The sequence below is a fragment of the Panthera uncia genome (assembly GCF_023721935.1).
Source record: "Panthera uncia isolate 11264 chromosome B3 unlocalized genomic scaffold, Puncia_PCG_1.0 HiC_scaffold_1, whole genome shotgun sequence".
Classification (NCBI taxonomy): Eukaryota; Metazoa; Chordata; class Mammalia; order Carnivora; family Felidae; genus Panthera; species Panthera uncia.
The window spans coordinates 39,590,252-39,613,900 of NW_026057582.1; the positions used below are offsets into that span (position 1 = coordinate 39,590,252).

At 36.4% G+C, this 23,649-nt stretch overlaps 1 protein-coding gene across 8 annotated transcripts in view; it reads right to left on the bottom strand.

Annotated features, from left to right (window-relative positions):
* The window catches only part of LRRC9 (leucine rich repeat containing 9), a 141,077-nt gene that overhangs the window by 93,441 nt on the left and 23,987 nt on the right, over positions 1 to 23,649 (bottom strand). For 7 of the 8 annotated variants that reach the window (XM_049611501.1, XM_049611503.1, XM_049611498.1 and 4 more), the window contains exons 2-10: positions 19,160 to 19,237; positions 18,686 to 18,904; positions 17,612 to 17,752; positions 16,993 to 17,056; positions 16,616 to 16,686; positions 11,974 to 12,156; positions 4,738 to 4,893; positions 1,984 to 2,180; positions 975 to 1,106 (exon numbers count right to left, since the gene is read on the bottom strand). In XM_049611501.1, the coding sequence (XP_049467458.1) occupies positions 975 to 1,106; positions 1,984 to 2,180; positions 4,738 to 4,893; positions 11,974 to 12,156; positions 16,616 to 16,686; positions 16,993 to 17,056; positions 17,612 to 17,752; positions 18,686 to 18,904; positions 19,160 to 19,207 (1,211 nt within the window). In that variant the 5' untranslated portion in view covers positions 19,208 to 19,237. The remainder of the gene's footprint in view (positions 1 to 974; positions 1,107 to 1,983; positions 2,181 to 4,737; positions 4,894 to 11,973; positions 12,157 to 16,615; positions 16,687 to 16,992; positions 17,057 to 17,611; positions 17,753 to 18,685; positions 18,905 to 19,159; positions 19,238 to 23,649) is intronic. The other variant, XM_049611502.1, reaches the window with a different exon arrangement.

Sequence of the window (23,649 nt, forward strand, 5' to 3'; positions counted from 1 at the left end):
TCCTTCCTTCCTTCCTTCCTTCCTTCCTTCCTTCCTTCCTTCCTTCCGAATTATTTTCTAAGTTGTACCCTCAAGTTGAGGCAACACAGCCATTTCCTTGTTTGTACCAGGAGGCTTCAATTACGAAGTGTGTATGCCCGTTTCCTGTTTCTGGTGGCTCTCTGCATTTCTGCCTAAATGGACTTTTAACCCAAATTCCTGGTTTTTAAGTGTATGCCTTATTTCAACTCAGAGAGTCCATGTGCCCCCTGACTCTAGCCAGCTCTAGACAACTGGTTTGACCTTGACTATGGACCCCCAGGAAATTTGCTATGGTGCCTCCCCCAGTGTCTGCGACCTGCTGTTACCAATCCTGCTCCTGTGTTCCTTCTCTATTGTAGGTTCTCACACAATATTCAGAATCCAGGGCCACGTCCAGTCAAGAAATGAACAGTATAAACATATATAAAGTTAATACTTAGCCATAAACTTAAAAAAATTTATTCTGGCTCTTGGGCTAAGGGAAATTGGGTAAAGAGCAATGAAATATCATTAGGATGTTCTGAAGATTAGCTCACAGCAATTATGTAAACAGAAAAACATATTGGTGGCAAAATAGGTAACAGCTACTCTTCAGTGGATGAACATTCTATATGAGAAGTGTTTTGAAAATTAGACATTTTAAGATTTTATAAGTTGATATTTTAGCTGATGATCCTAAGCACCTAAAATTATTTATTTTTTTAAAGTCTATTTATTTTGAGAGCAACAGAGGCAGCATGAGTGGGGGAGGAGCACAGAGAGAGGGAGAGAGAATCCTAAGCAGGCTCTGCACTGACAGCATGGAGCCCGACGCGGGACTCAAACCCATGAACCATGAGATCATGACCTGAGCTGATACCAAAGGTCAGATGTTCAACTGACTGAGTTACCCAGGCACCCCTAAGCACCTAAAATTATTTTTAAGGCTGTAATTAAATTTCAAACAGATTTACCAGTCATCAGATCGAGTGCCTTCTTCAAAGTGGATATTTCCCACAGTTTCCAACTCAATTAACAAAAATGGGATCCATAAGCCATGGCTTTTCTTCTTTTGTTTTACTTCAACATGATAAATTGCTTCAATCCTATTTAAGAGAAAAATTAAGTTATTAGAAAAACCTAAATATCACAACATTAAAATTATAGTTAAAATAGATTTAAAAAAAAAAAGGCTGATATGAAAATATAAGGCGTTTGTCAATGGGTACAGAAAGCTTGGTGTTAACAGTTAAACCAAGTTAAAGACATTCTGTTTCTGGCAATAAGGTTAGAAGTCTCTCCTGGCTCTGCCGCTTATGGCTCGCAGATCTTTTGATGCTGCGGTTTCTCAGTAAAATGGCAATATTAACAGTACCTACACCTGAAAAGGCTTTTTTTTTTTTTGACGATTCTATGCAAAATACATACAAAGCTCTTAGCAAAGAATTTGGCAGAGTAAGAAATAAGTGTTAGCTGTTAGGAGTGGTAGTAGAAGCAGTAGGAGCAGTAGGAGTATTTACAGGGCAAACTAACTTTATCCATTTAATGCCCTAGTAAATAAAAAATTATTGGTACTTACTAAATCTTCTGCTTTATATTTCTAGTTGAAACTCAGCCAGAGTTTGTTTCTACGTGACTCCAGACAACTATGTATGTGCTTTGCTCAGTCAGGTCTATGTGGTGAGTTTCTCCATCAGTAGCAGCTCTATTTTTAGTTTGCAGACACTAGAGCAGTGATGTGACAAGAAGCCACTAGGGGGAAGTTTGCTGTACCTAATTAAGCATTGCCTCTGTAAAAAACTATGTATGTCGGCTTTGAATCAATGATGTCTATCTCTGCTGGGAATGGGACTAGAAACACATTCCGTGTTTTACTTCATAATTCTTTCCACCCCTGAGGAAGAGAACTGAGCTCGACTGATAGCCTAGAACATTCTATCCTCTCCTGTTTCAAATTTGAACTAGACAATTCATAAAACATACTCATCTAGTTTTTTGTTCCAGAATGTTACCCTTTCATTCAAGGCATTTAGTTTGGTCAGTATCTTCTGTTGAAGATTTGGCTCCTCTGTGACAGTTTCACACTTCTTTGATTTTTCAAGTTCAGCTACTTTATTGTTATTGGATCTATCACCGTGCCCTTTGGCAGATCCCTTGAGTTCCGCAAGTTCCCGTTCCAGCTGTTGAAATCAGTGTGCCATAGAGCAAAACATTTTAGTGGAATTATGAAATATACAGTTAATTTAAATAAATAAAATAGAAATCTAGATAATAAATAGGCCAAACGCATAAAAACATGCCAAATGTGCAATTACAACTTTGGTGCAAGTTTAGTCAGTCAATTTCTTTTGACCAAAGGACATTCTTAAATACTTGAAACATGGCAGTTCTTTTCATCGAAATGAGAAAAGCAAAGAAATTGATTTTTAAATATTAGTGATGAGCTTCCTTCTATTAAAGCCAAAGTAAAATTATAACAAATACTGGTTTGGGTATAAATAAAATATTTAAACTTTAAAGTAATGTGACATTTATCACACCTACTTTTCAATTTTTCAGTATTTTTTTTAAGTACTTTGGTATTCTGGGAAAAAATCAACCATAGAAAATATATAAAACATGTATATTGAGATGCATATTTTTCCTCTTGTCTCAGTCTCCTATATATGGCTCAGCACAGCAATGTTTTTATTTAAATTTTGATTGTTTTTTCTTGTTCATAGTGGACTTTTTTGGCATTCATTTGTATTTTTTTAAAAAATATTGCATTAGATATGATTTATTGTGATTACTGAGGTGTTTAGCACTCTAATTTTGGGCCTGCAGTGAGTACCTCACTTGCCTTGCCTTAACCCCAGCTTTGTAGGATTTCAAGATACATTGGAGAGATTTTTATAAATAGAAATTTACTGATTATCTGTCCCACCTCTATAATGGCTATATCCAGCTATTAAAAGCAAATCAAGTATATTTATAAAAATGCTATAGTTTATCTAATCTACAGGTATTATTTTTCACATTTGCAGATTTTCCTTAATACATGCATTTGTACACAAAAATAGATATAAAATGATTTTCATATACTGGTTCATTTTTTATCCAAAAATAAATGTTGTTAATGTTTCACTTTAAGGATGTCTATTATATTATTAATTCAAGCCTGTTTATTTTAGGAAGAGCATTAAATATATTTAAAAGACTTGGTTTTTAATGGCAGTATACTGCTCTACCTTAAGAATGAATAATTCTTCCTCTTTAGTTGAACAATTAGGTAAGTTTCCAATTTTTTGTTGTTATTAATAGTGTAGTGATAAATATCTTATGTATGTAAATTTTATCCAAATCCTTAGAACAGAGTGCTACCAGTAGGCTTACTGGGTCAAAGGCTACAAGCATTTTTTAGGCTGTGAATACATATGACCCAAATTACATTTCATTGGTGGTGTAGTAGGGTCACACTCATCTTCACCAGCCTGAGTACTGTCACGTGTTACACTTTGACAATTTTATAGGAGAAAATGGTTTTGTTATCTTAATTCACACTTGGAAATTAATAACCAAGTTAAGCTCTTCTTTCAAATCTTAGTCATTTTTTAATTTCTTCTTTTGTGAAACATAAGCTTATGTACTTTGCTCAGTTTTTCTATTTGAATATTTGCTTTTTGTTTTGTTTATTTATGAATGCTTATACTAAGGTTGTCCATCATGGTTTTTTAAAAAGATTTATTTTTAAGTAATCTCTACACACAGTGTGGGGCTCGAACTCACAACCCCAAGATCAAGAGTCACATGGTCTACTAACTGAGCCAGCCAGATGCCCCCATCATGTTTGCTGAAAACTGTTTATTTTTATTAATGATCCTTTTTAGTACCAAAGCATTTTACTTTTATTTTTTGCAATCAGATCTACATTCTGTTCTTTTGTTATTTCTAGTATTCCTTTTATTTGGCAGGCTGAGATCAGTTAACCATATTCATCTATATATTCTTCAGTTTTTTTCATGTTTTTTCATTTTTAATTTAGTTCTTTTTTTCTCCCCACTGGCATTTTTTTTTTTTTTGGTAAAGTGTAAACTAAGAATCCAGTTCCCCTACCCCCAAGTAATTTATTTGTCTAACACTTGTAGAATAATTATATTTTCTTACTTTAAAAAAATACAGTAAGTTCTTATATATAAAAAGTTATATTTTGAGGTTAATAATCCTTCATTTTTCAAAGCCTACTGTTGGTAAAGGAAATCCAATTTACTCTAAGTAAAAAAAGCACACATAATATAACTACCAAAGTACAGCTTGCTTTAAAGGTCTCATCTGGTTTTAATACCTTAAAAGTATTATTAAAGGGAAATTTTAGCACTTTAGACCAAAAAATTAATTTTGAGCACAGCCTGAATATGTCTAATAAAAATACAGCTGAAATAAATTCTAATAGATTTCAATAACTTTTGGAATCATACTGAATTACACAGCTTTTTAAAACATTTATAAATTTATAAGCCTCTACCTTTTTACAGTTGTAGATTTCTAAGCACACAACGAAGCTTGGTCAAGCAAATGGAATCAAAGGCTTAGAAGCAAACTTGTAGTAATAAAAAAAGTAGTAATAAAAAAATAAGTAGTAATAAAAAAATTATTTCTATATGTGTATACATATATGTATAATTTAAAAGATAATGCTGTCTTATCACCAGTTTTCTGAAGATATGGCCACTAAAATTTTACAATACTGAATCTTACATTTTTTTTCACAAAGCTAAATAATTTTATTCTTTCTTCTGGCAATTTCTGTAATTTGCATTTTCGTTCACTCAATTTTTCAAGGTCTTCATGAAGATGCCTCTGAACAGTTTTTATACGCATATTGTAATACATTATTTTTTTCATTGCTGTGGTCTAAAAGTGAGAAAATAAAAACCAATAAACGATCAGCTGAAGCAAAAAACATTATTAAGTTTGGTAGCATTATGGGAGTGTGATATGTTCTATATAACCACTGGAAAATTTTACATGCCCAATAACTCATAATGATGATAGCTGAAATGATAACGGCTATACAGAGTGCTATATTTAAACAATAAGCAAAATATAAAATTCCAAATATTTCCTGTGGATAATATTTTAAGTTAAGGCATATTCATATTTATTTCGAGGATGACAACATAAAGTGCTTCCAGATAGAATTCAATTTATAAAATCTTATCATTTAGCTAATAAAGCATATTGCTAAAAAGCAAATAGGTCACTGCATTATTCCTATTTAATTAACTTAGGGAAAAATACATCAAAAGCATTAAAAGCAAATGTAACATTATTCATTTTTTAAAAGCATGGGTAAGAAATAGAATTTGATTTTCCCCCCAATTCTATAAAAGGATGCTCTAAATAAACTTGTTTTAGATTGAGCAAATGACTAAATTGTCAATCTAATCCCATTACCTAGAATATCTTAATACCAGTGGATTATCTAGTTATAATAAATATATAATAAATAGATTAAATCTACTATTAAGAAATACACCAGCTAAATGGTACCTACAAGTAATATTAGTCAAAAGGAACTAGCTGAGGAGAAAATAAGCAAATCAGATGCACTATTAAATGTGACCTAGTTTTAACTGTTTACCTGAAATAATGAAGACATTTCTCTTTATTAGGTTATCTGTACCTTAAATAATTTGGAAGGCTTGTACACTGTTCTGGACATGTATTTTCATAGATGCAGGCTCTTGTTATGTGATTTATTTGTTAGAAAGTGGATAATCAAGATCCCAACAGAATTATTTGGCATAAAATGTAGAATAGACACAGTTGTATGGCATGATGAACAGGCCAAAAGAATTCCCTTTCCCAACATATTATGAAGTTCTGAGATTGAAATCACTAAATTCCTCTATAAAAAATAAGGCATCAGTAACAGAGAACAGTTCAGAAAAAACACGCTTGTAAGATGATGATTAATAGATAAAAAATTCCTGATAAAGAAGAGCTCATTTTGGAAGGGCAACTGAGAAGAAAAACAGTAATTAAAGAAATGGCAAGTGGTGTTAATTTTTTGCCTATTTGGAGAAAATGGAAAATCCAATAAAGAATGCTTTGAGTCAGTGTAAAAATTTTCTATTGAATTCTTAAATCTAAAACAAGAGAATGTGGGTAAAGATAGGATTGCTAAATAAAAGATAAGATTCTAAGTTAAATTTGAACTTTAGGTAAATAATAAATCATGTTTGGCACAAAAACAGACACATAGACCAATGGAATAGAATAGAAACCCCAGAACTAGACCCACAAATGTATGGCCAATTAATCTTTGACAAAGCAGGAAAGAATATCCAATGGAAAAATGACAGTCTCTTTAACAAATGGTGCTGGGAGAACTGGACAGCAACATGCAGAAGATTGAAACTAGACCACTTTCTCACACCATTCACAAAAATAAACTCAAAATGGATAAAGGACCTGAATATGAGACAGGAAACTATCAAAACCCTAGAGGAGAAAGCAGGAAAAGACCTCTCTGACCTCAGCCGTAGCAATTTCTTACTTGACACATCCCCAAAGGCAAGGGAATTAAAAGCAAAAATGAACTACTGGGACCTTATGAAGATAAAAAGCTTCTGCACAGCAAAGGAAACAACCAACAAAACTAAAAGGCAACCAACGGAATGGGAAAAGATATTTGCAAATGACATATCGGACAAAGGGCTAGTATCCAAAATCTATAAAGAGCTCACCAAACTCCACACCCGAAAAACAAATAACCCAGTGAAGAAATGGGCAGAAAACATGAATAGACACTTCTCTAAAGAAGACATCCGGATGGCCAACAGGCACATGAAAAGATGCTCAACGTCGCTCCTCATCAGGGAAATACAAATCAAAACCACACTCAGATATCACTTCACGCCAGTCAGAGTGGCCAAAATGAACAAATCAGGTGACTATAGATGCTGGCGAGTATGTGGAGAAACAGGAACCCTCTTACACTGTTGGTGGGAACGCAAATTGGTGCAGCCGCTCTGGAAAACAGTGTGGAAGTTCCTCAAAAAATTAAAAATAGACCTACCCTATGACCCAGCAGTAGCATTGCTAGGAATTTACCCAAGGGATACAGGAGTACTGATGCACAGGGGCACTTGTACCCCAATGTTTATAGCAGCACTCTCAACAATAGCCAAATTATGGAAAGAGCCTAAATGTCCATCAACTGATGAATGGATAAAGAAATTGTGGTTTATATACACAATGGAGTAATATGTGGCAATGAGAAAGAATGAAATATGGCCCTTTGTAGCAACATGGATGGAACTGGAGAGTGTGATGCTAAGTGAAATAAGCCATACAGAGAAAGACAGATACCATATGGTTTCACTCTTATGTGATCCTGAGAAACTTAACAGAAACCCATGGGGGAGGGGAAGGGAAAAAAAAAAAGAGGTTAGAGTGGGAGAGAGCCAAAGCATAAGAGACTCTTAAGAACTGAGAACAAACTGAGGGTTGATGGGGGGTGGGAGGGAGGGGAGAGTGGGTGATGGGTATTGAGGAGGGCACCTTTTGGGATGAGCACTGGGTGTTGTATGGAAACCAATATGACAATAAACTTCATATATTGAAAAAAAAATAAAAAAAATAAATAATAAATCATGTTTGAGTATAAGTGAATAATTATCACTAAGTTTAATAAATATGATATTGAAACATTATGTGTTGCTTGCCCAAAATTCAGATCTAACTTGGGAGTCCCTTGGCAGAGGGGGGACAAAAAATACTGCTTTTATTTTGTTTTTAATTTTTATTTTTGAATAAGTAATATGCTCATGTTTCAAACACCAAAATAATTGAAAAATACACAATGAAAAGTACTTCCCACACCTGCTTCCCATCTGCCCAGGTGCCCCACTTTCCACAGATAACTACTAATTTCAGTTTCTAGTGTATCCTTGCACAGTTTCATCTACTTTATTATTTTTAAATTTTATTTATTTTAATAGAGAAAGCATGAGTTGTGGAGGGGCAGAGAGAGAGGAAGAGAGAATCCCAAGCAGGCTCTGCACAGAGCCCCAGGCAGGGCTTGAATCCACAAGCTGTGAGATCATGACCTGAGCTGAAGTCAGATGCTTAACTGACTGAGGCACCCAGGCGCCCCATCTTCTACTTTATTTTTATATTTTATTAAGAATATACCTATATCTACGTTTGGGAACATAAATTGTGATATTTTACTATTTCTGAACTCTTCAATGATCACTTAGTGTGTCATAACAATAAGAGTTATTAATCAGGGTTTTTTTTGTCCTTGAGAGTATATACTAAGATTCCATAAAAATGGGGAAGACTATGTTGTAAACTGTACATAAACAGTAAATCAACTTTGTAGGCTTACTATATTCAACTTGCTTTTCTGTGTTTGGATTTTGAGAATGTCAAACTCATTTTCACTATTCCACTTTGGTGGAATTACTTGTCCGTTATAGTTTAAAAAAAAAGTGGTTTTTTTTTTTTGTTTTTTTTTTGTAAAATAGTCTAACTATAATGCTAAATTCAGTTGCATGTTTGTATGAAGTTAAGATAAAACATGTTCCATTTGCTTCTTTGATTACCAAAAAAGAATGAAAAGTCATAGGCTCAACTACAGTTTCATAGTGGTTATTTTTACAGTACTTAACAATTCAAATGTACTTTTATGCCCATTAACTCATTGGGTCCCTACAATAACATTTAGGACAGGTACTATTTTTATCATCACTATTTTAATAGTTCCGAGAAAGCTGAAGTTTTGGAAGGGAAATGCCTTGCCTGAGGGGCAGGTTGTGATGGATGCAACTGGAGCTCGAATCCAAGTCTTCTGACTTGAACTCCCATGTTCTTCCCTCTTTCCCATGCTGACTCCCTGCTGGTCCTCCTGACTTTCCTTGTCACTTATAGTTTACACAAATACTCCACAGCCATGGGTGAAAATTTGAAGAATCGACAGTACTCTGCTCAAGAGTTTACCACATTGGAGAAGTGCCACCACCCTCGCACAACCTGTCTTCATATGAATGGTAATGAAGAAAGCACCTTGGCAATCTATATGCAATTCTTACATAAAAACACTTTGAATGTGAAAAATCATCTTGATCTAAATCAAAAGTTGAGCAATATTAGTATATAATATATCCTATTTTTGCCTTAAAACGGTGAAGAAAGGATAAATATTTTATAGTGGGAAAACTGAAATATAATGACATAATTTAAGAGAAGATATCAGGAATAGTGTAACAATTCTTTATTTTGTTCTTTAAATACTACTACTTCTGACATATACAAGACTAAACCGAATATATGACAATCTTAGGCAGAATGTCAAAAGAACCTGCTTTTCTTAGTTCTCTTCTTCCATTTCATCAGCAGGTTCCTCCTCCCTCCCCAGTCTCCAACACCCAACTGACACACTTCTCCATTTACACCATTCCCTTGGTGATTTATCCAGTCCCTGGCTCCACGTACCATCTTTCTGCCTTCAGTTCTCATATTTATATCTCCAACCCAGGCAACCCTCTTAAATAGCAGACTCATGTACCCAATTACTTTTTGAACATATCCTCTTACATGTTCAAAAGATTGCTCAAAATTATATGTCTGAAATTAAACCATGATTCTTCCTTTCAACAGACTTCTTCCATATTCTTCCTCATCTCATCAAACAGTGACTTCTTCCCTCCTTCAGTTGCTCAGGCCAGTAGCTTGGAATTATTGTTTCTTTCTTTCCTCTGCACTTCACATCCACTCTATCAGCAAATCCAGATGGGTTCCCCCTTTTAACTACTACAGAATATGACTACTTTTCACCACCTCTTCTATCACCTTTTATCAAACCATCAACACCTTTCATCCAAGTGACTGGGATCTAACTGGTTTCTCTGTGCTCATCTTTTCCCTCAAATCCTCTATTCTTAACCCATTAGCCAGAAGGATCCCTTAAAAGTTTTTTTAAATGTTTATTATTTGAGAGAGACAGAGAGACAGAGAGAGAGAGAGAGAGAGAGCAAGCAGGGAAGGGGCAGGGAGAGAGAGGGAGACACAGAATTGGAAGCAGGCTCCAGGCTCTGAGCTGCCAGCACAGAGCCCAACACGGGGCTCAAACCCACAGACCGTGAGATCATGACCTAAGCTGAATGAAGTTGGCCGCCTAACCAACTGAGCCACCCAGGTGCCCCCAGAAGGATCCCTATAAAACATAAGTAACATAAGTCATTTTGTCTCTCCTCTGCTCAAATTTTTCCAGGGGCTCCACCTCACTCAAAGTAAAAGCCAAAGTCTTTCTAACATCCTACAGTCTCATCTGATCTCCCCACCCCCCAATTCCGGTCTTCATCTCTTCTCTTCCTCTCACTTACTCAGCTCCACCCACACTAACCTCCTGTTCTTCAAATATGAGAGGCAGGCTCCTGCCTCAAATTCTTTGCATTTGCTGATCCCTGAAAAGCTTGCTCCCTTACTTCCTTCGGTCTCTGCCCAAGTGTTGCCTGAGGAATCCTCTCCCAACAATTCTATATACAATAGCCAACACTTCTCCCTCTGCCCCTACCTATAATTCTGTTTCCTTCACCCTTGTTTTATTTTTCTCCATAGCATTTATCACTATCTGACATACTAGTTCTTTTCTTATTTAGTTTCTGAGTATCTGTCTTCTCTCATAAGAGTGTAAGCTCCAAGCAAGCAGAGATTTTGTCTGTTTTGGTCATTCTATATCTCTAGGACCTGAGGTGTGCCTGGAATGTAATAGGTATTAAATATTTGTTAGATAAGTTAATAAGCCAAGTAATTTCATTTCCAGCTCACCTTTGAAGAAACTGACTAATGTAGAACTCTGCAGATGATAACAGAAATCTTAAAAAAATATGATTGTCACTGTGAAGTTTTCCCGTTATTTTTGACTTAATGGTGTTAGAGGAGACATTCTTCCCTGAATCTCCAAAGACTCTGAACATCTGCTAGTAGACAAGAACTCTAGCCCTTTGCTTGATATTGCAAGACAGTTCACTTTTCAGACTGGGATGGGAGAGAGAATAATCTCAGTTTTGGAAAAAAGAGAGGAGAGAATGGAAGCTAAGAATAAATCCTCAGGCTGGCAAGACAAGAGAAACAAGATAAATGGATAAAGGCATTCTTTATCTATGTTGACATGATGGATGAACCACAAGGAAAGGAGGGGAGGGCCTCATATGGGGACATCCATGTGCATCCACACTCTAGATACTCAAAACCTGTCTACTGGACAATTAACTGCACAAATGAATGTGGCTCACTGGACTGGAAGGAGAAGAAGAACTATAATCTGGAAAGACTATTAATAAATATGGTGAATTCCTATGCACTCCATCCTGAAATTATAGGTCCTTTGGTGGCATGTGAAAGGAGCCAGCCCCTTTACTGGGAGGTTCACCATCAGTGGCTGCCTAGGAATGGCTCTCTTGAGCCATTTGAGATTTGAGAGATCTCCTAGATTCTGGCGGTGTGCGTAGATATACTTCTAGAGAGCCCCAAATCATCTTAATTATATTAAAAACTACCTAATTCCAGAATACTACCATCAACCATGGATATTTTCTAATTTTGATATGCAGTATTCCAAATGAGAGGAGTTTACTTGTTTCATTACTACTTTACTTTGGCCTTATTAATTTTTATGTATATAGCACTAGTTCACTTCTTCTTAACACTGATGATCATTTCTCAGATTTATTTCTTTTAGTTTTATAAATTCTAATGTTTTTCTATTATTTTGCCTTCTAGTACTGTCAAGAACATTGAGATTCTAGTACTAATATTATTATTTATATATATTCATATGAAATATCCAGCTCATTGGGACAAAAGTAGAGGTGATGACAAGAACTGACAAGATATTACTACCTACCATATGTGGACATAGCCAGAAAGAAGCAGTTAATTAAACTTAAGTCACAGATTTCTGATTGAAGATGCACTTACATCTGCCAGTTCCTTGATCTGTTTTGCTGACACATCAAACGTGTCAAGTCTTTGAAGGCTAGGCAAGTGATATAATACATGTGTGGAATAATTACACAGCAGACAAACTGGATTGGTTTTATATTGAGGATCATTCAGACATAAATCCTTTAAGTGACGCAGCCTGGTTAAGTTAGTGAGGTCCTAAAACAACAGCAATGATAATGTTCAATTAATTAATTGCAACTGTCCATTACTTTTTTTATATACATTATAGTTTTAAGTAATCTCTATACCCAGCGTGGGGCTTGAACTCATAACCCTGAGATCAACAGTCTCATGATCCACTGACTAAGCCAGCCAGTCATCCCACAACTGACCATTTCTAAAGGAGCCATTTGAACACTTAAGATCACCCATAATTTAATGTAATGCATTTTAATATGTGCTTAAACATTTTAAAGTGATTTAGATGGATAAAATGTTTTTTTTCCTCTAGTGAAAAACATGTTAACTACATGAAGAATAGATAACAATTGTTAAATAGCAGACTCTCTAAACTACGCATTTTAAAATAAAAGACCAAAGAGTATTTACTAAATCATGTATTCCACCTGGAACCTTGGAGTCAGTCACTTGAGCACATATATTTTTTAAGATAACGGTGCCTCCTCCACGCAGCCCCTTTGCTAACTATTGCCCCTACTGTCCGCAGGTCTCCTGCTTCCTTCACCACCATTTCCCACCCTTACCACCCTAGGAAGGGTGCTTACCATTCTCTGGGACCTCCAGATCTGTTTTTCTCATCAAAGGCTAGGGGACATCTGTTCTATTATATGCACCACTGAATTCCTGATTTTTAGGGGTTTTTGTTTGTTTTCTGTAAATGCCCTTTCTACCAGTTAATGGCAACTAAAACCTAGCTTTCTCCTGAGAGCCCCTTTTTCCTCACATTCAGTGGAGGGGAAGGGATTGATAATGCACTTCCAGGCCAATGTCTTCCCTGAACCTATTTTACACTGAAGTTTAGGTCCTTGTTTACACCTTCCTTTATTTGGTATCTGGTCCCTGCTTAACTCTTCAGTCTTTCCTCTTCTACTGCAACTTTGACATTTCATGTTTTAGTTGTGCTGAGCAACTTGAAATTTCAGAATGTGCCAGACCCTACCTTATCTTTATACCTTCATTCGTGCTGCTGCCTTTGAGTGGATTGAACTTCATCCCAGATTTACCTCATCTTTCCTGGGAGTCTTGTTTCATCCCCCAAGCTTGGGGCAGAGTCTCCTCCTACGAACTCTCTTAGCCACTGGGTTTACCTTTGTTATAGAATTTATCACAACCCTATTACTAATTTCTTATGCACACACAAGTCTATAAGCTAAGAGTCTATATAGGCTTTGGCCCTCAGTCTACAAGGTTAGAATGGTGATTGCATTTTTAAAGTGTTGAAAAAAACTAAGGAAGAATTCACGACAGAGGCCTGGTGTAGAAGGGTACTATGGTGGGGCTTGCCTTCAACAGATGTAATGCTAATTAGTAGATTCAGAATCAGAGTTAAAGGAAATCCAAAGCAAAAACCAGGAGGTACTAGTCCTAAAAATAAAGTACAAATGGAATGAGGAAGTAAGTAGTGAAGTCAGGCTGCTGGAGTCAAGAGTAAGACAGGGTCAGGTGACCAATGTGACTTGGTTCACTGGCTGGCCCTGAGGCTCTTACTGGGCTCATGGCAGAAGTAGGACTAAGCAGAGCTGCTCTGAAATGGAGATTTCTGGACAGAGTTGTGCAAAGAATTATTTGGTCAAATTCTGCAGGAGCAAGGAAGGTAAACCATTAGACTGTTCCAAGGAGAAAACACTGTCTGATTTCTGGGTGGCTATGTTGCCTCTGACCATCAGTCAGGGCTACGGTGGATAGGAACTTTGAAGTCTTACACAGGAACTTCCCCTAACCCCCACCTACACTCAAAAGTCAGATGACACTGGAGTCTACAAAAGCACAGAATCTCACTAAAAGTTAGGGTTGTGGTAGCTGGTATGGACAGAAAGTGGCGCAGAAGTTATTCCATCACCACCAGGATAGTATCTTTTTAGGGTGGGTGCAAAGGTTAGAGATAAAAATTCAAGGTAATAGTGTTTCAAGAACATTCCTAATGTGAGAATAGTAAAAGTTGCTGTGAATCATGTTTCAATGTTTTTCTGAAAAATAGCCATTATTTTAGAGAACTGTTTAAGTTTTATTCCATATAATAAATTTTTACAATCCAAATTTGTATCCTCATTTTTTGATGAGATTGAAATAGAATAGGTTAATGTAATTAAAATGGTAGTAATAATAAAATAGCATATCTATTGAGTGCTTACTGTGTGCTAGTCATTATTCTAAAAGCTTTACATTATTATTTTGCTTGCACTTTATATTACCACGGTACAATGCTGCCTGTGGCTTGTGGCAGTGCTAGAAGTGACAGATCTTTCTATGTAGCTATGCTCTTTACCACCGCACTTTTCTGGCTTTTCCACTAGCCAGAGTAAGATAAACTTCTACATGGCTTCTTGGTAGGACAATACCTTATCTTCACAGCACTGTGTGCTTATCTTCTTCAGCCTCAACTCATGATTCTCTCCCTCACTCTGTCCCAGCAACAGACTTCTAGTTTCTTGAATTTGCCATGCTCTTTCCACCGTTTAGGTCCTTCACACTTTGCCTGGAATGCTCTTTCCCTAAGCACCTCATGTCTCGTTAGTCAGCTTAAAATGACCTCCCACAGGATTCTGAATTTATCTTTCGTAGCTCCCTCTGCTCTCTTCTGCCGATGTTGTTCAAATATACCCCTTGATTTTCTTACCTCCATGTCTTCATGCATAATGTTCTCCTCACCTTAGAATGCTTACCTCCCACTGCATGTATTTTTAATTTTTATTTATTTTTAGTAATCTCTATGCCCAGCATGGGGCTCAAACTCATGACTCCGAGATCAAGAGTCCCTCCCACTGTATTTGTAGAAGATCCTCCTCTAATGCTTGCTGAAATTCTGTCAACCCCTTAGTGTTCATATCAATTATTTCCTCTTGACTCTGATGAATAAAATTTTGTTTAAACTTTTTATGTTTTTAAAATTTCTGGTTAAAGTGCTTATAACACTCTGCCTCATTCTTATAGCTTTTTGGCATCTTATATTCTTCTCTGAGTGAAAGAATGTGTATTTTAATAATGATCCATTCAAAATTATTTCTATAGTAAATTTACTCATCTTTCTTCGTTACTGTCTAGAGGAAGTGTTTGAATACGCACTTTCAATTTGACACCGTCGAAATTACAAATGCCATGTTTTCAGCCATATTATATCCCATAAACATTAAGTGTTTTTGCTTTCCTCTCTTCCATTCAAATGCTTTTTGAGATTTTACATGTCAAATACTGTTTTAAGCATTGTGAATACAGTGAACAAAACAGGCAAGCTTCCTGCACTCAGGGAGCTTGTATTCTTTCTAGTCAGGGATGTGGATAAGCACCAAGAAGAAAACACAGGGAGAGTGATAAGAGTGCTTCAGGTTAGGGAGGGAAGTAAGGTTGCTGTTATTTTACCTAAATTGGGCAGGAAAGAGGTCACTAAGAACATAACATCTTAACACAATCCTGAAAGAAATGAGGAGATGAGCCATGAAGATATTTGGGGGAAGAATACCCCAGCAAGTGCAAAGGCCCTAAGGTGACAGTGATAGCTGTATTCAAGGACCAGTAAGGAGACCAGAGCAGCTGAAATGGAATAAACAAAAGGGAAACTGGGAGCAGCATCGTCAGAAACACAGTGTGGGAGAAGCAAGAGTGAGTTTTGAGTGGAAGAATTATTTGATCTCACATATTTTTTGAAGGAGCAAGTAGTGAAAGGGTAAACACAAGGGGACCTGTTAGGAGGCTTTCCCCCCCAACCCCAAATGCAGGTTAGAGCTGATGGTGTCTTGAACCAGGTTAGTAGAGATACAGGTGGTAAAAAATGGTCAGACTGGACATATTCTGAATAGAGCCAATAGAATTTGCTGATGGACTGGATATGGGTTATGAAGAAATAAGAGGAGTAAAAAACAATGACTCTAAGGGTTGTGGCTTAAGTTATTAGGAAAATGGAGATGCCATTTAGAGAGGTAGAGAAAGCTGCAGGAGAAGATGGTTCATTGGAGGGGAAATCAGTTTGAGTTAGGATAGGAGATGTCTGTAGTTCTGGGGAGTTATTAGGGAAAGTAGAAATAGAGATAGCTGTTAGAGAAAGTAGAAATTTAGGAGTAATAAATGAATAAAAGCTATTTAAAGTCATAAGATATGATGAGATTATTTAGAGAATGAACATAGATAGCAATGAGAAAAGATCCTGGGCCTAACCTGGAAGAGTCCATTTTTTAGATCCAGGAGAAGAAACACCAGTAAACTGAAGAGATGCAGCCAGAAAGATCAGAGGAAAACAAAGGCAAGTAAATAGTGTTAGATTTAAAAGTGTCAGATCAGTATGGCTAACTTAATCAGCTGCCTGTAAAATTTCCAAGAGTATTGGGTAGTCCAAAATAATTAAATTGTTCCTTAAAAGGGAACTATTTAGTACATTTTCTGTAATAAGATGATTCATGATCTAGGTTGGTAAATAAAAGTAGACTGTTCCACTTAAACATACCTTGAAAGAACATATTTGGTTACCAGAAAGGTTTAATCTTTCCAGTTGTTCATTGGGATCAAGACATCGACCTTTAATTTAAAAAACAAGATGAAAGAAAAATCAAATTTCTTATTTTACCTCCTGCTCATATCCTATAATATTTTTTAGTTATATATGATCATCATGGCTTGCATATAAGTAAGACTAACAATAACATTGTATAGTTAGTAATAACTGGTTAGTGGGTAATATTTTCACATCCTGTAATCACAGATTTAGAAATGCCTTGCAAACTATCATACAAGAGTCTAAAAACGAAATCTAAGAATGTACTTTTCATACTGATAAAAAATTATTGTAGCATTAGCTCATATTCCAAATGAAACAGTACATACCAATGCTGCTTATTAGATTTCCAGCAAGGTTGAGGTCATTTAAATTCTTCAAAGTTTGCAAGCCCTAAAAATTTAGACAATATAGAATTTAGAAGAAATTAGTAAAATATATACTTATAAATGATCTGATCTATCTGGTTGGTTCTCCAAGTGTTCTGAGCACTGGGTACTGTGTACCTCACAAACACAGAAGCTAAGTAGGTGTCTCAGTGAACCCATCTTTGTTTCCCTGGAATATGGAGAGAATTATTGGAGGAGGAGAGAAGGGGGACAGGAGTGGAGAGGAAAAGAAGATGATGAGTAAGAAGAAAAACACATCACACAGAGTGTGTTTATAATCCTTGGCAAGTTACATATAATTTCTCTAAATCTCTATTTTTTTTAACCTTTGAAGAAGAAATAATACCTTACCTCCCAGGCTTGGTGGGAGGAACAAAGAAAACGATGTATATGAAGTTTCTACACATTATAAAATACTATATACATGTTAGTTTTTCTTAACAATTATTAAACTAGTCACGAATATTCTGGTCCCTAACCATTATATTATTTAGGACATTGTGGTTAAAACTCCACAGGAACAATTGACTTTACATATAAATGACTGAAATTATCTTACCTCAATATTTTTAATTGTATTGTGGTTCAGCCAAAGAACTTCCAATCTGAATAATTTCTCTAAATTTTCTATCTTGGAAATTTTATTAAAATATAAATACAATTTTTCTAAATTTCTACATTCTTGAAGACCTCCAATTTTCTGTAAAAAAAAAAAAAAAGAGACTGAATAGTGTTAACTTCTGTTTTAGAATCAATCCTTTTAATAGAGTAGATTATAAGCACATTTTCTTTTAAAAATCACACTTTATTGAAAAACCTGTAGCCAGCAAAATGAACTAAACATTATAAAAGAAAAAAATACAGGGGTGCTTGGGTGGCTCAGTTGATTTTGGCTCAGGTCATGATCCCAGGGTTGTGAGCTAGAGCCCTGCATCAATTGGGCTCCATGCTGAGGATGAAGCCTGCTTAACACTCTCTCCCTCAGCCTGTGAGACCATGACCCGAGCCAAAGTTGGACACTCAACTGACTGGGCCACCAAGGTGCAGCCTCATGAAGTTTATAATAATTTTCTTAAAAATACCTTTACGTGCAGAATATTCGTTTCACATTTTTAAATATTATAAATAGTGCTATAACAAATAACTTCATGCATACCGTTGTTTTCTGCTGTTGAATTATTCCTCTAGGATAAGATCTGAGAACAAGGGATTTCTGACTCAAAAGGTATGCACCTTTCCTTGACTCATGATACATTTTGCAGTATTGCTTTTCAATACAGATGTTACAATTTTCATACAACCAATACTGACCAAGTGGACCAATTTACTACTAAGCAATACTGGGCATTATTTGATCTGATCTGATTACTAAAAAGTAGAATATGTCTATTATTTCTATGTCTTTATTTCTATTTTCTCCTTTGTAGAAATCTATTTCTGTATTTTACCCATTTATCTGTTTAGTTTGTTTTGTTTTACAGGGTGAAGGGTTTTATTGTAATTCATCATGTATGCCCCGCCCCCATTCATCTGTTTTGATTTATGACTCATGCATGTATTTCAAGGAATTTTTTTTCCCAAAGCCAAAGAATTCAGCATAAAATACTTCACATAAGGTTGTGTTTGCGCTTACCTCTATGCAGCATTCGGCAATCCAAAGTTCTTTAAGCTGTAAACAAGTTTCTAGTCCTGATATTTCCTTTATATCTTGAGCAACAATGGTGAGACTCGTTAGATTAGGAAATAATGATAATCCAACTATACGGGGATACCCTGAGAAAAACATCTCCAGTTCTGAAATATCTGATCCTTCTTGTCCAACCATCTCGTAAGACAAACCATTGCATAAACACTGTTTCAAAAAAGAAATTGGGTTATTACCTATTAAAAGAAAATATTTTTGCCATTAGAAATTATAAATTGCCAATTGCACCAATGCCATTTTTGACTTTTACAAGAAGGAAAGTCATACCATGTAATGGTTTTTCTCTGTTTCCAAAGGTCATGGGGTAGACCAGAAAGGAGTATAAGCTCCAGAAAGGAGTATAAAAATGTTCACTTAACATTCTTGCAAATGGAGTTGAAAATAAATTTGGCTTTGACTCACCAGTTCCTTAATTATTTCTTCTTGGTTTAGGTTTTCACATTCAATCATCTTCCATTAAAAATAAAGGTCATAATATACCTGTTAAGGAAAGTGAAAAGTTTAAATAAATTCTAGAGTCATGTCACTCCAAGTTGAAAGGGCTCTTTTTAAAAAAAATTTTTTTTAATGTTTTTATTTATTTTTGAGACAGAGAGAGACAGAACATGAGCAGGGGAGGCGCAGAGAGAGAGGGAGACACAGAGTCCAAAGCAGGCTCCAGGCTCTGAGCTGTCAGCACAGAGCCCGAGGTGGGGCTTCGAACTCACAGACCGTGAGATCATGATCTGAGCCGAAGTCAGATGTTCAACCAACTGAGCACCCAGGCGCCCCTGAAAGGGATCTTAAAGCTACTGAAGTGAAACCACCCACATGTGGCCTGAAATTTTCACACAGTGTAATACCAAGTATCTGTCTGGGCCCCTAGACTGTCCATTCCATCTCTAAAACTTTCTGTTAGAAAGTTCTTTTTTATTTTGAATTTAATTCTGTCTGTCCATAACTCCACTCCACTGTTATTCTACCTCCTGGGTTCAAATAAAACAAGTATTTTTCTTCCATACTTGACGAACACAGTCATCTCTCATCTACAACTTTACCTCACTCCCCAGCTCATGTCTTTTAGTTCTCTCACTAGAGATATCCCTGTTTCTCTCCTTCGAACAGGCTCCAGTTTATCCTTCCTATTACACTGTTGTGTCCCAAACTGAACATAGCTCTCTAAGTGTACTAGGGAAGAAAATAAACCTCAGGAATTAGTGACATACCTGGCATGGGAATAAATATTTATTAAAATGAATGAGCCAGTGTTTTCATTTTAGATGATATGAACTGCTTAATATCTAATAGCTACAATAAAATTTAACTCAGTTTTTTTTGTAATTTTTAATATATCCATTATATTATTCTAGACACATACTGTTTTTAAAATATAGGAGTCTACGGGGCGCCTGGGTGGTGCAGTCGGTTAAGCATCCGACTTCAGCCAGGTCACGATCTCGCGGTCCGTGAGTTCGAGCCCCGCGTCAGGCTCTGGGCTGATGGCTCGGAGCCTGGAGCCTGTTTCCGATTCTGTGTCTCCCTCTCTCTCTGCCCCTCCCCCGTTCATGCTCTGTCTCTCTCTGTCCCAAAAATAAATAAAAAACGTTGAAAAAAAAAATTAAAAAAAAAATAATAAAATAAAATATAGGAGTCTAGGTTTTAATATGATGACATGACAAAGCAAAAATGTAGATATGATATATATCATGATCCCACTTTTTACACTAATTCCCCCGCAGTTATGCATGTGTGTATGTCTGTGTGTGTATATGTATGTATATGTGTATATGTCTGTGTATATGTATATGTATGTATATGTATATAAATATACATATATATGTATATGTAGTTATGCATGTGTGTATGATTATGAAAGGATAAAACATATAAACATACAAAGTGGTTAACATGAGTTGTTAACATGCAGGTGAAAGCTGCGTGCAAGGTAACTAATATTAACAACTGAGTATGTCTATCTTTACATATAATAGGCGTGAGAGGTTGGACGGGGATAGATCTAGGCAAAACTGGAAAAGAAAAAAAAAACTTTTCAAAAGCATGTTTCAAAAGTAAGAATACATAAACTTACTTTCAAAAGTAAGACTATAATAAACCATTTATTCATTCTGTTAGTAGACTTTCAGACTGTCTCCAATTTGGAGTTAAATGGTGCTTCTCTGAACATTTTTATCATAAGAGACATTAGTGCACATTTAGTCTGAGTTTATACCTAGAGGTGGAATGAGATAGAAACTATTGTTGTATACAACATGGATGATTCCCACAAGCACAATATTGAGCAAAGGAAGACACACAAACACAGTGAGGTTCATAATATGTGGCTCTGTTCATATAAAATTTGAAAGCAAACCAATCTATGGTTGTAGCAGCAGTCCCAGATAGTGGTTACCTTTCAGGGGTGGGTGACTAGGAGGAGGCAAAGAAGGGCTCTGGAGTGCTGATGAAGATGTGTTTTGTGATCTGCATGCTGATTAAAGGAACACATTCACTTTGAGAAATTAAATTTAGATACCTAAGATTTTGTGTGATATCTATACAGATGTTATACTTAGAACAAAATTTTACTTAAATATGTATTTATTTTTATTTTTATTTTTATTTTTGGGACAGAGAGAGACAGAGCATGAACGGGGGAGGGGCAGAGAGAGAGGGAGACACAGAATCGGAAACAGGCTCCAGGCTCCGAGCCATCAGCCCAGAGCCTGACGCGGGGCTCGAACTCACAGACCGCGAGATGGTGACCTGGCTGAAGTCGGACGCTTAACCGACTGCGCCACCCAGGCGCCCCTTATTTTTTTATTTTTTTATTTTTTTAGATTTTTTTTTTTTTTTAATATATGAAATTTACTGTCAAATTGGTTTCCATACAACACCCAGTGCTCATCCCAAAAGGTGCCCTCCTCAATACCCATCACCCACCCTGCCCTCCCTCCCACCCCCCATCAACCCTCAGTTTGTTCTCAGTTTTTAACAGTCTCTTATGCTTTGGCTCTCTCCCACTCTAACCTCTTTTTTTTTTCCCTTCCCCTCCCCCATGGGTTTCTGTTAAGTTTCTCAGGATCACATAAGAGTGAAACCATATGGTATCTGTCTTTCTCTGTATGGCTTATTTCACTTAGCATCACACTCTCCAGTTCCATCCATGTTGCTACAAAAGGCCATATTTCATTTTTTCTCATTGCCACGTAGTATTCCATTGTGTATATAAACCACAATTTCTTTATCCATTCATCAGTTGATGGACATTTAGGCTCTTTCCATAATTTGGCTATTGTTGAGAGTGCCGCTATAAACATTGGGGTACAGGTGCCCCTATGCATCAGTACTCCTGTATCCCTTGGATAAATTCCTAGCAGTGCTATTGCTGGGTCATAGGGTAGGTCTATTTTTAATTTTCTGAGGAACCTCCACACTGCTTTCCAGAGCGGCTGCACCAATTTGCATTCCCACCAACAGTGCAAGAGGGTTCCCGTTTCTCCACATCCTCTCCAGCATCTATAGTCTCCTGATTTCTTCATTTTGGCCACTCTGACTGGCGTGAGGTGATATCTGAGTGTGGTTTTGATTTGTATTTCCCTGATAAGGAGCGACGTTGAGCATCTTTTCATGTGCCTGTTGGCCATCCGGATGTCTTCTTTAGAGAAGTGTCTATTCATGTTTTCTGCCCATTTCTTCACTGGGTTATTTGTTTTTCGGGTGTGGAGTTTGGTGAGCTCTTTATAGATTTTGGATACTAGCCCTTTGTCCGATATGTCATTTGCAAATATCTTTTCCCATTCCGTTGGTTGCCTTTTAGTTTTGTTGGTTGTTTCCTTTGCTGTGCAGAAGCTTTTTATCTTCATAAGGTGCCAGTAATTCACTTTTGCTTTTAATTCCCTTGCCTTTGGGGATGTGCCGAGTAAGAGATTGCTACGGCTGAGGTCAGAGAGGTCTTTTCCTGCTTTCTCCTCTAAGGTTTTGATGGTTTCCTGTCTCACATTCAGGTCCTTTATCCATTTTGAGTTTATTTTTGTGAATGGTGTGAGAAAGTGGTCTAGTTTCAACCTTCTGCATGTTGCTGTCCAGTTCTCCCAGCACCATTTGTTAAAGAGACTGTCTTTTTTCCATTGGATGTTCTTTCCTGCTTTGTCAAAGATGAGTTGGCCATACGTTTGTGGGTCTAGTTCTGGGGTTTCTATTCTATTCCACTGGTCTATGTGTCTGTTTTTATGCCAATACCATGCTGTCTTGATGATGACAGCTTTGTAGTAGAGGCTAAAGTCTGGGATTGTGATGCCTCCTGCTTTGGTCTTCTTCTTCAAAATGACTTTGGCTATTCGGGGCCTTTTGTGGTTCCATATGAATTTTAGGATTGCTTGTTCTAGTTTCGAGAAGAATGCTGGTGCAATTTTGATTGGGATTGCATTGAATGTGTAGATAGCTTTGGGTAGTATTGACATTTTGACAATATTTATTCTTCCAATCCATGAGCAGGGAATGTCTTTCCATTTCTTTATATCTTCTTCAATTACCTGCATAAGCTTTCTATAGTTTTCAGCATACAGATCTTTTACATCTTTGGTTAGATTTATTCCTAGGTATTTTATGCTTCTTGGTGCAATTGTGAATGGGATCAGATTCTTCATTTGTCTTTCTGTTGCTTCATTGTTAGTGTATAAGAATGCAACTGATTTCTGCACATTGATTTTGTATCCTGCAACTTTGTTGAATTCATGTATCAGTTCTAGCAGACTTTTGGTGGAGTCTATCGGATTTTCCATGTATAATATCATGTCATCTGCAAAAAGCGAAAGCTTGACTTCATCTTTGCCAATTTTGATGCCTTTGATTTCCTTTTGTTGTCTGATTGCTGATGCTAGAACTTCCAGCACTATATTAAACAACAGCGGTGA